Source organism: Larus michahellis, chromosome 6 (assembly GCF_964199755.1).
Source record: "Larus michahellis chromosome 6, bLarMic1.1, whole genome shotgun sequence".
In the NCBI taxonomy this organism is placed as follows: domain Eukaryota; kingdom Metazoa; phylum Chordata; class Aves; order Charadriiformes; family Laridae; genus Larus; species Larus michahellis.
The window spans coordinates 44900986-44917661 of NC_133901.1; the positions used below are offsets into that span (position 1 = coordinate 44900986).

General features: G+C 37.6%; 1 protein-coding gene across 2 annotated transcripts in view; it reads right to left on the minus strand.

Moving 5' to 3' along the window:
• SH2D4B (SH2 domain containing 4B) overlaps positions 1-16676 on the minus strand; it is a 67078-nt gene that overhangs the window by 18680 nt on the left and 31722 nt on the right. For both annotated transcript variants that reach the window (XM_074590784.1, XM_074590785.1), the window contains 2 exons: positions 14929-15123; positions 11520-11669 (listed from right to left, as the gene is read on the minus strand). In XM_074590784.1, the coding sequence (XP_074446885.1) occupies positions 11520-11669; positions 14929-15123 (345 nt within the window). The remainder of the gene's footprint in view (positions 1-11519; positions 11670-14928; positions 15124-16676) is intronic.

Sequence of the window (16676 nt, forward strand, 5' to 3'; positions counted from 1 at the left end):
TGTTATAAATTTGGCCCGTAGTTTATAGCCAATTTGACTCACTATCATGAATACACTGAGTAGAGATCAGCTGATAATTGCAATCATATCGTGCAATTGGTTCTGCAATCACCACAACAATTTGTGAGTATAAGGTATAAAAACTTTTCAGAAGGTTTTAATTATAACATTCTTGATTGTGAATTAGGCAGAAGAAAAGCAGTTGAATGCATTCTCAATATGGTTTTAAATAATAAAAATCCCTTGGTTATTAACAAAAATATATCCCACACTCAAAAATAACCAATCAACCGTTCTCCTTTTTGTAATGAAATTAATAGATCCAAAAAGTAGGAAAATTTACATGTATACAAATACATGCATGTGCCCATGATGGTCTTCAAAAGCACCTATATCTTACAGTTTACCTAGAACGCTATAACCTCATAGGTGTTGAAGAAGCTGTCAAGATACATTTTCCATAAACCTGTATGACAACTGTAATAGTAAATCACAGCGTCAGCAGAGCTCACTCAATAGAGGGAGAAAAATAAAAGTCACAGTTAACGTTGAGCCCTGGAATTCAAATTTTACAGCTGGTGTTACAACAGATAACTAAGCAGAAAATACACTGCGTTCTTTGCTTTTCATGCTTTTTTCATAGGTGAAGGAAAATGTTTTTGCCTCAAATATATTCCATTTGTGTAAGGTTTAGGAATGCATAAATTTTTTAGGTACACTAGCAACCAAATTGGAAATCTATTTACATCTGTGAGAATCTTCCAGATGACATCAGTGGGCTTAGAAGAAACCTTTCTACATGTTTTTTAATCAGGTAATCATTAGAACTTTTATTGCTAAACGGGATACAAATTTAAATCATGCTGTATCTGGAGTATTTTCCCATATTCAAATTAAAGTAGCAGTTCCAGACAGATTTCTACAAAGCAGTTTGATTGTGGTATTTTCTGTAAGTACTTAAGAAACTGTACTTCTTTATCCATCTCAAAGAAAAATAAATCTGGGGATAATATTGATTACTAATTTTTCTTCTCATATATTTGGCTAGATTTGGGAACTTTAAGCTAACTTTGTTAATTACAGTGCTTTCTAGCTGCTTGCAACGTTCTTGCATATTGATTTAGTGTACTGTTCCTCAGGGGAAAAAGTTACCTTTAATCACTCAATAAAGTGAACCGGACACTGAAGCACTGTTGAAAGTCAAATGACAGTAACATTGGGATAGTAAAAACTTTGTGCCTAATCAGCAGCAGTACAATAACCACGTGCAGCTCTTACAACGATCCAGTTCTGGACATCCTCTGGGGTTTGACCCAGTTCTCAGTTAAGCCCCTAAAAACCAGGCACTAAATTGCCTCATTTCCCACCAGCACTGGAATTAAGGTAAGTGAGCTGTCGGCTGGGCTCAAACTCACAGCAGGATAATCTGAATTAGGTGTTTGACGCCACTATTCAGTGAGCAGAAATTGCTTCAATGAAGGGAGGTTCTTCAATCTGAGGTTCTGAAAAAGTTACAAACAGAAGCAAACTGCATGTTTTCCTTAATTTCTAATACAAGACTCTTTTGTTTATGCTAAATTTCATCCATGGAACTATTCCAGTTTACATAATAAGAGGAGCTGCACACAGACGGCAAGCGTGCAGAATCATTTGTTGCTACCACCATCTTAGCTCTCAACGCTTCCGTCCCCTCCCTGTAAACAGTAGCACAGATAGGAAAGAAAATAGGAGAGAGAACTCTGTCCCATGGCTAATGAACTATTACTTTCTTGTGTCTTGGATTGAAATATCTATAAATGTTTACAGCTCACTTCAAATACAAAAGATTCTTTTTATCAAGCATACTGGAATGAATTTACAATAGCCACATGGCCTCATGAAAGATCCATGTTGTGTTTAGTTGTGAGAAGCAGTGGTAACAGTGGCAGAACATTCCATGGAATTATATACGATTTAGATCTGAGTCCTCCCTATCATGGATTAAGAACTATTGTGTATTATACTACAGATGTTAATCTTGGATAGAGAGGTAGGGTATGATCCAGTCAGAGCCATGCTAATCGGCATGCTAATCTGCATAGTTCTTTTGGAGTTTTACCTCTTAAAAAAGTTGATGAATTTGTGATTTGACAGTCCCCTTCACTGAAAGGCCAGGAGAAGAAGGAAGAACTGCCCTTTCTGGAATCCAAGAAGGAAGAAGGGGAGCTGTCACGCCCTTAACTTTTACAGGGGAAGGGCAAATTTATGTTCCCCAGGCTCCACCTCATTCTGCCTCCATGCCAGCATCACATGGTGAAGTTGCACATACAAGTTAGTTGCCCACAGAGTCACAGAAATCTCTTCCCTTTGTTTTTGTATCATTTCCTACTGTTTATCTCCCGTGGTGAAAAGCAGTTTAAGTGTCACAATCTGCTCTTGACTGGGTGAACTGGAGTTAAGCTAAACCAGCAACATAACTTTGCAGAGTCACATGCTTTCCCTCCCGCATGACTACACAGCATAGCTGCTGATAACCCTGTTTGCGAGAGTTGTGTTGGCTTAGCAGGAAAATAGCATTGTTTCAAAGGAGCTGTTGAACAAGTAACTTGTAATCTCTCTTTTGCCTTGAGGCTGGATCAATAGGACTGCGATTTCAATACTTTGCATAGCAAGACAGAAGGACCCGTAAGAAGGCCATCTGCTGGGAAACCAGTAACATTTTCTGACCTTGGGCCTGCACTTGCTGTGCTTTAAACAGAAAATACTGCAGATAAAATAACAAATGTAACTTAGTCTAGCATAAGCTGAAGAAAACATACGGAAGCCTTTAAAATAGATAGCATGTTATTGTTAAGTGTGCAGTCAAAGGAACAAGAGCTGGAGGCATGGCTGATAAACAGTTAGATATGGATGAACAATAAGCAGGATATCAGCAAAATTCATCCAAGACTAACAAGGTTTTACACAGGACACCTATGGTATGCTAGGGGGGATGATCAGCAAACACCCAGATACGGCATTTAAAGATATGGAGTAGGAGCTGAATGTCTTGTGTTGGTAGCAACTGACATCTAAGTGCACCTTGTGCGTAGATGAACTAAGTAACCAATTAACGCATATACGACTGACACTGAAAGGAGAAAGGATGACCCAGCCTGTAAGGAACAGCCTACAATATACGTAAAAGGGAACCATAGCTCAGATTCAGGCTGCCTGGCAGATGAACGTGGCCTTCTGCATTTGCTTTAGTCACCATGAAGAGTCATAATTTCTTCCAGTCTTAGCACAAACAATCTTTGTAGCTGTCAGGGCTTTTTACTTGACTCTAGCGTTCCTTATTTTCTTTAAAATGGGTCAGTTTTAAGTCTTTAGATAAGATTTGTTCCAAATAACTCATGCTCTTATATCACTCGGTTTTTATGAACAATTCTTCATTTCCAAACACTAACAGCAGAGCTTCCCATTCGGGAACACCTCTCCTTTTTGTTTTCTGTAATGTGATAGAGGAAGCCTGACTGAAGGAGCTGCAGTGATAGAGAAATAGCCTCACACAGAGTCCAATTCAATAAGGAGACAGAACACAGAACTGTAATGTAAAATTACAGGTAAATACGTTAAGCTACCACAGTGGCATACTAAATGAAATCGTAATTGCTCACTATGTCATGCTCTAATAGTAGCAATCTTAAAGTGTTTTAAATAAAGGGGGCAAGTAGTCTTCAGAATGTAAAGCAATTTTATTTTCCATAGCAAAATATTTTTTCATTAAGAGATTAGTAAATCCACCTGGAAGTAAACGCTATGAAAAAGCTGGTGCACATTCTTCACAAATACAAAGAATTGTCTGGCACTAAGTTGAATTGAAAGGAATTTTATTTTATTTTTTTAAAAATCTTTGACTAGCAGTGCACCGTATGGGCACTGCACCTGACCTGTTTGTATCCATGAAACTGTTAAGACTTCATCAAACTTGTGTCCCCTTTGTGGTCAAACACTCTTTATTTTCTCTTATTTTTAGTGTCTGCAATACCTGTTCAGAAAAATTGCCGCCTTCTATCTTTAGAACACGCCTAAACCTTAGAATATAGCTTCCAGTTAAAAAGCAGCCAAGAAGGACAATGTATTGTAAAAGAATAAGAAAGCTCATTTCACATTAGCAATTAGCCTATTTACATTAATTATTCAATTGCCTCATTCTACAATTTCCCTGCTGTTCTTTTGTGCTTCCTTTCTCCTTGCAGCATGTTACAGCTCACATTACCTCACTTTGATACTTTGCTCCCTTCCAAGGGGAGCCATGAGTCTAAAACATTTATTTTGTTTGCTAATAATCTGTCTGTGCAGACACTTTGGAACTGTAATGGCATTAGAAAAACAATTCCAAAGCCTTCAAAAGAACTAACAGACTGAAACAATCATTATGACCTAAGTGGAATGACTTAGTATATGAAGGATCATCCTGTTTCTTACAAAACAGCAAAACACCTCTCATTTCTTAAGGAGGAAGCTGAGAACTGAATTAGAGTTGATTAAGTAATTCGGGTTTTGTCATATGCTACGGGTCTGACTTGAGACATCCATAATCAAGTAACAGAATCTACCATAGGATTTAAACACTTAACTCCAAATACTGTACTATCTTTGAAGAAAAAGCAATATTAGAACATCCAGTAGATGTTTGATAGGAATATGTTCTAGCAATATAAAAAAGAGTTCCATCTCACAGCAAGTAAACAGATTATCATGGCTCTAATAACTATGTATAACTATATGTATATAACTATGTATATAACTATTTATATAAACCTGCAAGGACAAACTGGTTCTTATATAGTGCCCCAATAAAACCTGTATGTGTTGGTTATAAACATTAATGCTTTATAATTATTTCAAAGTAAAATAAAATGAGAGTATTATTACTATTTAAAGGCCATGGTACAAGACCAGAGTGAGCCTATCATCAGTCCTTCAAATGCTAGACGCAGATTTTCCAGCCTGACTTGTGTCATTCAGTGTTTAGCAACCCCTTTGTAAAATACAACAGCGGGCTCTCATTCATCCTGCATAACCATTGTGATATGAATATCATTCCTCTCTGTGTCTGAATTCAGCAGTGGTGAAAAGCACAGGACTAAGCAGCCTTGGAAAATAATACACCCTGTTCAGCCACAGAACAGGGACAACAAGGGTGACAGCAGTGCGTGCCCCCCCCCCGGCCCGGCAGTATGCCTCAACCCATTTTCTAATGTAGGGTTACGTGATGAGAGCGTAATTTGGTGTCCAAACTTGTTCCATTTCTGTTCTCCCTGCCAAGATTCCCAGCAAAGGTAACGATTCCTAACAATGTATTTGGAGAAATCCACACAGGTTAGGAAGGACTACTAATACTAAATGACTGTGGCATTACTTGTTTTACCCAAATCACCCAGGTAGCAATGACTATCAGCCTGTGTTGACCTGGATGTATCCCTGCAGCAGTCACAAGCCACGAAGTCTACAGACATTGGAACTGCTCATCACAACTGAGTCACCCCTCTCTTTGAGAACAGGCTGGCAGAGTAGAAAACAGAGAAATCTGCCTTTGCGATAAATAGAGTAAGATACAGTCTCTTCTAGATCTATCATCTCTAAAGTCTTCTTTCAATCTTTCCCAGACAATTGTTCAAAATAAATTTTGATATTCTGTAACCCTCTTTTATTCTCACACTTCCCATTCTTCATTTACTTGCATAAATTAGAGACCCAGAGCTGTCCTGCAAATGCATGCAAGATAACAGGTACATTGTAATTGAAAACTTTTATTTTAGCTTTTTTACTCATTTGAGTCAGAAATTGCCTGATTCCATCCCAGATGTTTCCCAATCACAGGATGTTTTAGACACCAAGCTTTGAATATAGCTAATTTTTGGATGAGTCTTTCAAGGCTTATGGAAGAGAGTGGAAAAGCTCTCAATGAATTCAGGAGATTTTTAACAAGAGCTTGCATCTTTTTCCCAACAAAGTGACCCATAAAAACAATTCTAGAAGGGAAAAAAAAATCCCAGACCCCTGGAACTCAGTTTACTGACGCAGAGACTCCATCTGTGCTCTTTCTCCAATAGAAGTAAGAGCTAGATAACAATGAAGCAGTGAATTAGAAAATGGATCAAGAAGTCTGTACTTCTGCTGGATTTACACAATGCTTGCTTTACATCTTCCTAACACGCATTCATTGAATGATTGCAAAGTTCTTCAAGAGCAGGAGAAAAAGTGTGCTTTTGCGTTCAAAGCAGCAAACTGTATTCACTGTTAGATGTTTTTCAAACCAAACCACTGTCTTTTCTGTGTCCCTTAGAAAATAGTATAACACAAGCTTTATTTTATAAGCTATATTTCCCACAGTTCAGCTACACCAATATGCCCAGTATTGCTGGTGCTGTTCAAGGACTCAAAATTAGTAGGCATTCAGAAATATTAAGTCTTGAATCCTTTACCAGGAAGATCTGATTTGCAGAACCATTGTCACTATTTAGGTCTGCTAGATATTCCTCTTGAAAACAAGCGTCTTCCTGAAAACAATATTGGCCATCTGAAATCAAACCTTGATCTATAAGCATCTGCAACGTGATCCTGTTAAATTGAAAATTGCCTTCCCTGGCTCCCCTGACCCCCGGGATTACTCAGCTTCTGCTTCTCTCAGCATTTCCCAATCCATCCTTCAACTTGCTCTGATCAGCTGCTTCGCAGTTTGCCACTCCCTCAGCCAGTAACGGCGCCGCCACCCTGACTTCCCTTGATAAAACAGTTCTCCACAACAGGAACCATGCTACTGCAATTAAATTTTAAAGATACAGCCTTTAGGGCAGCTACCTCATGTTTCCAGATCTGTGATATCAGCCTCCGAACTTTCCTTTCAACCTGTAGGCAAGTAGGGATCTGATAGTGCTACAGTAGATGCTTAGCAAACACACGTACAGCCACCTCACAGACAGGCAATGAATAAATTCCTCATTTTATCTTACCATATTCTTCTCACTAAGCATCTGAGAGATCCCTTTTATATTGTGGATAAATAACATCAACCATCATAAAACCTTGATCTCAACTAAAGCTGGGGAAATGTTTAGAGATCAGCCCCCTCTGCAAACAGCAACCTTCTCCTATGTTCTGCGTGGAAAATGACCAAATGCAGAACAGAATACATGAGAGCGAAAAGTCTAACATCTGAAGTTAAAAAAAAATATGAAAAATATCAAAAATAACAGCTGACAAAGCAGTGGAATGGAAAAAAAACCCACGCTGAAACAGATTTCAAGCAAAAGAGAAGGGGTAAAGGACAAATGAAAGAGCAAACAAATGGAAATATTATGTGTTTCAGCCACTCGCACCCTTTTGTTAAATATTATGGGAGGAAGAGGCCTCTAGTTTTGTTGCCATATTGAATTCTATTCCCAGTATCTTATGCCTGCAGTAAACGGAAAACTACGGTTTGCTAACATCTGTGACGGAGTTTGGCAAAACTCTTCAACATATAGGGAAGGCTGGGAACTTTCCCTTTACTTGGCATGGGTCACAGCGAGGTTAGAAAAGAAGACTCCACTTCAAAGATAACTTGGCCAAAACAATGAGCATGTGTCCCTTTCTAGCCCTTTGGAGAGACAGACCTCCCATCCCAAACACCAAATTACCTCCCAGCTTTCAAAGTGTACCAGCAACTGAGATCTTGGCAAAGCATGTTCTGAATTCAGATTTACAAAAAAGTTCCATACATCTTGATACAACATTAGGATGCCCTTGTAAGTTTTTCATCTGCCTATATTCATCAATTAGCAGGTAAGAAATCAGAATATGATTATTAACTTCCTGGTTATCATAATGATCAGAATTTAGACCAATTTCTAAGTTTTCACAGTTAAAAAAATTTGAAGGCATAATACTTTTCACTCAAACCTAAGGCAACTATTAAATAATACAAAGAAACAGCTGGTTTTTGTACAAAAGATATAGGCAGCAATTAAATTATATCCCAAGATAGTCTCAGTGACACCTTCATCACTTGCTCTGATTCTCTTTTATTTTAGCAGTTTGAGAACTGCGCATCACTGCACCGTGGCCACTAAGTGAGCGTCAGCCACACAAAACCCGATTCATTGTTTCCCAATCCAGAAGAAGTAAAGTTCATCTAATTTTATAGTTTCTGAAGGGATTAAAGATGGTTTCAAGTTATAAATAAAATTTCAAAATACATATTTAAAAATAACATTTCTCTTTCTTTAGAAACTTAAAAAACCTCATCCTATATTGAAGGGGTAAATGATCTAGTTTTTGGCGAGAGTCTATTACCCAAATATAGGAAAAATAATAGAATTTACATCCAAAATTCAGCTGAACATTACAGCTTGTATCTTTAACATGGTAATTTTTTTAATCAAGAAAACAGTAAAACCTATTCAAAATGAGCTAAAAATATGTTAGAAGAGTTTTGATAAGTGATGATAATTTCAAGAGACAAATAGAGACAGATGAAGTTGAAGCTGGTGTTCATTTAAGAAGTAACTTTTTGTGAATAAGGAAGGAAATGCTCAGATTTGAAAGGACTTTACTACAGATTTTATGACCGTACTTCAAATGAAACATTTTGTAGCAATTCTTCAAATGAAGACAAAAGGAAAACTTCAGGTACATTAAGTATGCCATATGTTACCCTGTTTCAGTTACCATGAAAACGCCCTAGACAATATATGTTTTAAAACAGAATTCGGATCGGTTTGATAACTTAATGTGGGAAACACGTCAAATAAATGAGGGTAAAGACATTTTTGCATTATCATTTGGACTTCGTTATTTTAGCCAAACACATCTGTCTTAAACCATCATCTCTGTGTAATTAGAAAATATCATAGTCCATAGTAGAATTTGAAGACAGTGAATCAGGTAACGCTTAACTTTATCTAAAAAGCTGAACAACCTGACAGTCAAAGCAGGTAAGCAGAAGTCTATTGACATGTAATTGTGTAACAAACTAATATGTAGTTTTTCAGTACTGCTGTAATAGATCTCTTCGTGCACTGCATTCAGAAAGCCCTTAACGTGAGACAGAATCTTTTTCTCCCATTTTATGGTCCAAAACTGGTATATGAGAAAATACAGAAGTTGCTCAAGGATGTGAAGGACCTGAATGTACCTGTTTTGAGAGATACTTGAGGTTTTGAGAACCTGTCATCTTTATACTAGACAACATTAAGTACTGGGCAGCAGTTCTTTCCACAGAAACATCCACCTGTCCAAATGATGATGATATTATTGCCCCGTTGGCTCAAGTGGTTAGCCATAATTCTGGGCTTTGCAGAATGGCTTTCATTTGTATTGCCAATTTCTTATACAAGTCAGATACATTCTGCTGTATTTTTGTTCATACACAAAAAAACATATATCTGTGTCCTGGTTCCCTGAATACAATACAAAATGACAACACACAGAAAATCCTAAATAGGCCTATACAATTGGAGTCACAATCTTTATTTTAATAAGAAGTAAATAAAGAAAAGAAAAAAGATTTTTGGCTGGATCAAAAGGTTTTTGGTTGCCTTCCTCTCCCGGCCTCCAAATTGGAGACCAATACAATAAAGAGGGTTTTTTTTCCTGGGGGAAAAAAAAAACAAAACTTAAAGTATGTCAGTACTTTCTAATATTTTGCTCTGGGGTTTTTGTTTGTTTCTTTCTCCTCCAAGTTTGTCTACATTACAAAATGCAACATAAACACTACATAACGCTACAAAGCATGGAGTACTGCGTCTGTAACAACCTGATGTTTAGCTTCCACCAAGCCAGCAGAGTTACAAGGCAGGTCAATTGTTCACTAAGGATTAGGATGAATCTGACCAGAGCTGCAGAAGCTAAAACAGCTAACCCAGCGAATAGGTACCAAAGCAGCATTCATGTGGATCTCTGCAAAGAAAACCACTGAGCTTTGTGCTGGGAATCTGTCTTAATTACCTTTGCCACGCTCCTTGAGTGGGAGGAGGACAAACGAGGTACTTTGCTCATTTTTATAAGTGTCATTGGATAGTCACAGTTTCTTAAGATACAAACTGCATGATCTGAGAAACTTAGGAAAGATCATGAATTCTCAATTCTTGCAGTGATTAACAGGCTAATCCAAAAGCCACTGAAGGTAGTAGAAAGACAGCACAGGTGTTAGCTCAAGCCCAGATGCCTTAACTTCAGGGGTGAATTATGTTCATAATTGTTCATGTCAATTTATATGGATGTGAATTTCCCACAAGCAGGGAAAACATTTACCATTGGACCACACAGAAAGATCATGGTTGAAAATACTTTTGAAAAATGTCCACAGATGAAATTTTAATCAGTTTGACTCTCAGAAAGAAACCACACCAAATGTCTTTTGTAGGAAAACAAAAACCCTGTCTGCATCATTGTTCATAAGAAATGGAAGTGCGTAGCATTTACAAGCTATTCACGGCTGACTTCAGTGCCTGACTAATTAAGCCAATGAAAATAGCAGCTTGCTGATGTCTTCTAACACATAAGGATTTGTGTATCGTAAAAAGAAATCTGAAATATATGAAACACTAAACATGTTCAGAAATCTCCCTTGCCTGCTTCATTTTAGACCGCCCACACACCTTCCTCTTATGCTCAGAGAATCACGAAAAGAGGATCAGGGTCAGCTTTGTGCTTTGAAGAAAGAAATATCGAATTCACCCAAAGCAGCAATGAAAAAATATCGAGATGCACCTTAAAAGGTTTTCCCATCCATCAATTATGTCAGATATTAAGCCAGAATTATTTTTTTTTTTTCACGTTTAACTATAACAAATATAAAGATCATTGCTAATACCTACGAAAATAAGAAGTCTTACCTTTGAATTTGATATCAAAGATTCAGCCGCATAGCAAACGCTATACAGAACAAAAGCCTCAGAGATGCCAGGAACTCCAGCAGGTATGACAGCAAATTATGGATCTGAACAGGAATCGGTTTTCCCCATTTCATGAAAACTGCCTAAAATCATACACTCCCGAGTCTTTCTGAGAAAAATCGAGATCTTTCAATAATTTCTGTTCGCAACAGCAAGTGAGAAAAATGCTACCTGGGTTTAGAAAGTACAACAGGGATTAAACAGACGCGAGCTCAAGTCCTTCTTGCAAATCAGGTAAAGCAAAAACTTGAATGTCAGTCATCCACATACCATACTACTATGGTATTTACAGTTTACTTTGGGGGCCTCTCCTCACCCTGTCTTAGTCTCATTCCTCCTGCTTGGTTTGCTATTTTGCAGCAAGTATATTTTGGCCAAAATATTTCTGAAAAAAACTCTGGTGATATGAGTCACAAATTAGTCCATTTAATCAGAAAAAAGAAAACAGGAAAATGATATGCTAATAATAGGAATGATGCAAAAATCTTCTTTTAACAGGCACTAAGTTTCACAATGTCATTAGACGTTCCTTTTTATGATGAAAGCTGGAAGATTTATTTCCTGAGCGTAAGCTTACAGGTCTATTATATAAGAAATGAAGGATCAGCGTATTACCATGAAACCACTGAGCAATCCTGTTGGTGCTCCTCTCAAACCCAGCGCGTCGAGGGATCTGCTCTTCTTTGAACCAGCGAATGATAACGTCTCGAGAAAAGGGTCTAGAAGGACGCTCCCAGATGTTACTGCATTGAAAGGCAAGTAATTACAGAAAAGAGTAATTCAGAGAATTAGCAGTGTATGAAAGCAAGGGACAATATAAATATTAATCTCTTTTTTATATATTTACAAAAATACAGCTACAAAATGTTCAGTATAACTGCTGTTCAGTATAGCTCACTGAACAATCTTAACTTTTTTTAAATTTGTTAAAATTATTTTGAGTTTTTATTTTACATTTGCAATGAAACCTTAAACATTTTTAACAGAACTTAAATTGGAAAACAATTTACTACAAAAGATGCAATGGACATTTCAGTCAGCTTTCCTTTTCCACCACATTTTTATTCCAATGTACATATTTACAAGCAAAGTTTATTTTTTTTGCTTAGAGTATACTCCTTTTCACTGGCAAGAAATTCTAAATCAGAATCAGGTATAATAGGTCGTGTATCCAAACCATTGAGCATGAGAAAGGGAACATTTTGTTTAAACTCTTATGTTCCCTTTGCATTCTCTACTTGCCAGCCTCCCTTTACTGTTTCTACTACTTTCTATGTATTTTAGATTATTTTAACCAGTAGGAGGCAAATCAGGAAAAATATGTGGAGCATCCATCTAGCTACCCCACATGAGGACTAAGGTAGATTGTGTCAAATGAAAGCATGACTGCATTCCAATTAAGCACGCAATCTCATCTACCCTGATAACCGTAGTGGAAGGGAGGTTTTACAATGGGTTTCTGTATAGTTTGAAATCCAGTGGGTTTCTGGGTGCTCAAACTGTTAGCACAAATTACCAAATCTTCATCACTGCTCTGCAGATAAGTAGGCTGAAGGCTAGTGTGGGTACGTCTACTTGTCCTGGAATTTCACTTGCATTTGGTGAGACATACACTTCGAAGTGCCCAGTACAGTAGCTGGCTACGTACGTCTAGCTTTCCTACTCCACCTGCCATGGAGCTGCCACTTAATGTATATTTCTAGACAATGTAATGAAGAAATATTACTAAAATTAGAACGTCAGCTCAGAAGTCACCAAACAGCGTTAAACTGATTCGCAAGATAACCAAAAACCCTCAAAACCAATCAAGGTTCTGCAATTCATGGCAGCAAGGTGCTCTTTAGAAAGGAATAAAAGCTTGATGATATGCAACTGAGTCCTCCTTTCAGCTTGTCTTACTTTTACTAAAACTAGTGACTGATTCTGTTGATATCAAGTGATGAAGCCCGCAGTGAATGTAATAGTTATAGCTCAATCACATAAACATGTGTGAGTAGATCTGACCGATATTCATCATAAAATTTGAAGACACAATCATGAGTGGGGGGAGAAAGTGAGAATTCAATTACAGACATACATTTAAAAAAACAAACTACATGTGTTGCTTATTTCTGGTTTTGCATATTTCCTATAAAGTAACAAGAAACCTTTTGAATTCCAGGGCTCTACATCCATTCTCATTTCTTAACTCATTTCTCTCTAATTCAGTTTAGTTTTGAAAAAAACTGTCAAATCGGTAATTTTTTCTGCCCTGGACCAAATCTCAAAATTACAGTTTCTTTACAGCTACTGTGGTCGAGCTTGTCCAGTAGGGGCAGGAAGAAAGAAATACAACTAGAAAAGTAAAAGTAAAAAACCCACAGTAGGCAAAAGGATAAAAGTGACTACGCAGGTCAAAGAGTTTCATTGGGAAGAGAACACTCAGCAAAATAAGAAAGACAGTAGGGGAAAAATTGAATGGAAGCATTCTAAACTAAATAGAAATTACAAGGAAGAGAGGTCTCAAGTAAAAATAAAAGAACACTATTTTCATGCAACTTTTAGAAGAAAAGGCAAGGCAAGGTAAAAACTACAGGAGCTATGCTTCATGCTGAAACACTTAGAGACATAACACTGAACCCACGTTCCCTTGAGGCAAAAGAACTGTCTCACACTAGTGGTAAATAACACCATACTGAACATCTCCTGCTTCGCCGTGCCACTGTTAGGTGTGAAAAGTTGAATTATATACATTTATGTATATTCACTGTTAAAGCACATGTTGAAAGCAACTTTTATTTTTCGTGATACCTTCACAATCAAGTCATGGACACTGACAAAGAGGAGCATTAAGAGATAAGAAAAATAAATACTGCCTGTTTTTTTAAGTATAGGCATAGCTTAGAAACAGATAAATAGTATTAAACATAAGCTGGAAAATGATCAGAATATTTTTCAGCCCTTTTTCAGGCCTGTTTTGAAAAGAATCACATCTAGCACTGCCAAATTCTATAGTAAAAAAAGTCACCTCAGAAGCTCACAACTTCAGGTGAAAGTTATGGACCAAAATCTGCCACTTTTTCTAGTGTTTTTACTACTTCAATTTGAAGACAACTTTAAGTAGTTGGGAAAACAATGAGAATTCCTTTGGCAGGTTGATTTGATGGTAACTTTAAAGATCCCATCTCTCTGACAGTAAAATTCTGATTCCTCCTCAAACTGGGAGCTTTGGTTGCTGTTACTGAAGAGTTTCTGTCTCTCAACACAGCAGAGCAAAGAACTTGTCAAGACAGAACACATTTGCGAACAACGAGGGACTGATTCTCTCTGGTGCTACACTGACTGGTAAAGAATTGTTTGTTGGGATTATTATTATTTTTAATTTTTTTTAGCATTTTATACTACCATCCTGCCACTGCTCCCATTGCCTTTATCACCCCATGAAGCCAAATGAATGGCACAAGATAAAACCAGGAAAAGACCAGAGTGACTAGTCAACTTTCTAGCAGCCATCTACCCGATAGGATTCTTTTCCTCTTCTGCGATTCATGGCACTCCCTAAATAAGTCAGATGATTAATAAACAGATTAATAAACACCAAAGACACTTGATTTTTCCGGAAAAAAAAACTTAAAATCCCTGAAACTTGGGAGTATGACAGCTCTCTAAAATGTTTCAAAGAGCTGTTAAACAGCAGGCAGTTTTAGACTTGAGGCTTAAGACTTGCCTAAGAATTTTTCCATTTGATTTCTTCTCCACATCACAGCCTTGCATACTAACCTCATACTGACTTTGGAAGGACCTAGCTCTATCTCCATGAACTCTAAGAAATCTGTCTGACAAAATGAATGGCATTTAGCTTACATTATGTATTCAATCAGTTTTCATTTTTCTTTAAATATTCTTTTTCTGGTCAGAGTGAAAGAGCAAGACTGAGAATTTCCAGCAACTGAAGAAGAGTTTGTTGAAATGGTGGGGACTGGAGAAGGAGCAATTCAATAGAAAACTATTTCAAAGTCACAAACCAACCTGGATGCTGCAGAAAGAGACAGCAAAGGGCTTGCACTGTTGTTGTTCAGCTTTATCTCCTGATCGTTATTCAGGCTTGTACCCTGGAACAAATTACTCAGGCCAGCCACTCTTCCCTTCTGGATGGCACGCAAGGATTGTCGTCGGTATTCGTCCCGGGCCCTGCGTGCCTTGTGGCTCCTTTCCTCATCTGCAGCTTTGGAGCGGCGCACTGAGTGGAATGAATGGGAAGGGGGGGGAGGAGAGACTTTAGAATTACAGCCATTTACCCCTTTCCTTATAGAACAACTTACTATCTTTATTCCTTACATGACCTGATTTTAAGAACGTTCAAATGACAATGCACTATCAAAGAGATGGCTAACTGGATGACTTCCCTGATGCTTCAAATACAGGGCACCACGAGAAGAAGCATGCCAGGCTTGAGCTATCAATGGTCTGATCACTACTGGCAATAACCAAGCCTCTACATACTGCGCTTACATCTGACACTTGCTTTGGCTGTAATAAGAGAAATCCTGCTTCGGGACATCTTTTCCACTGGCAGTGCACCAAGTTTTATGTTTCAAGAAAGAATGTTAACTACTGCTTAAAATTAAGTCTGTGTTTAACAGAATTCTTTGCAACTATGCACATTACTAGCATTGCAGGAGATAATCCCAAAATTTACAGTTATAAAAACTAACAGGTTGGTTGCACTTTTTGTTGTTAATGTCGCTTTCTTTCTGAAAGGCAGATGCTATCTTTATTACGGTACTTAAAGTCACAGAAGTCTCCACCTCAAAAACTGCAGTCTAAAAAATGGTTTCAGTAACAATGGAGAAATTAATAGCTATTTTAAAGGGCATGCTGATGCTACGGATGGCGTTGTCTCACACTCGAGTCTCCAAAATTGCATATAAAGAACCAGAATCTGTACTGGAAGATTTAAGACACACCCATCAATGGCACTGACCAGGGAGTTACATATTTCCATAACCTGAAATGAGACTCCTGCTCTGGCCATTGCAGGTCAGGCATCTTTCTCTAAAGCTTCTTCATTTTAGAACTAATGTACGAACAATCCCGTGTTCAAAAAGGTGTAACTTAAATGCAGCAAGAAGAATTGTACTGCAAATATTCGTCATCTATCAGCTGTATTCTGGTGCCTCAAGCCCCATTTTGATGATTTTTGTGGAGACACAAATAACTTCAGGCAGGGAAATTATTCCAGTACAAAATAAACTTTAACATCCAGTGAAGCAAATATTAAAGAAGCAAGCTATTGCCTCCAGTAGCAATTACCAACCCTGCCATGACTGTCCTGGCTTAGACCAAACCCAATTCATAAAGCGCGCACACTATTTCTTACTCTACTTCGATTGTACCCGTGACTCGGAATGCATGATATAATACCAGACAGCTGCATTTCATTAGGCTGTTTGCACGCCTCTGGTTTACACTCCTGATTTAAAGCAAGCAGAAGTATAAATGGATTTGTCCAAATTATGGAGAGGTTTAATGGAATCAAGAAATAAAAGCGCTCAAAGCAAAATGAAATGAAATAAAACCCTCTAGGCAAATGAGGAAAAGAGAAAAGACTTTTAAGCTTAGAATTATATCAAATTGTTATAGGTAGAAAAGTATACAGACCTAAACGCTCATCAAGATAGCATAATAAATGAGTCATAGATACTTCATATATATACAGCTAGCAGGATTTCTGTTTCACTTAACTACATACCCTGTAGTTTTAGCTAAACACAGTAACAAACAACTGTACAG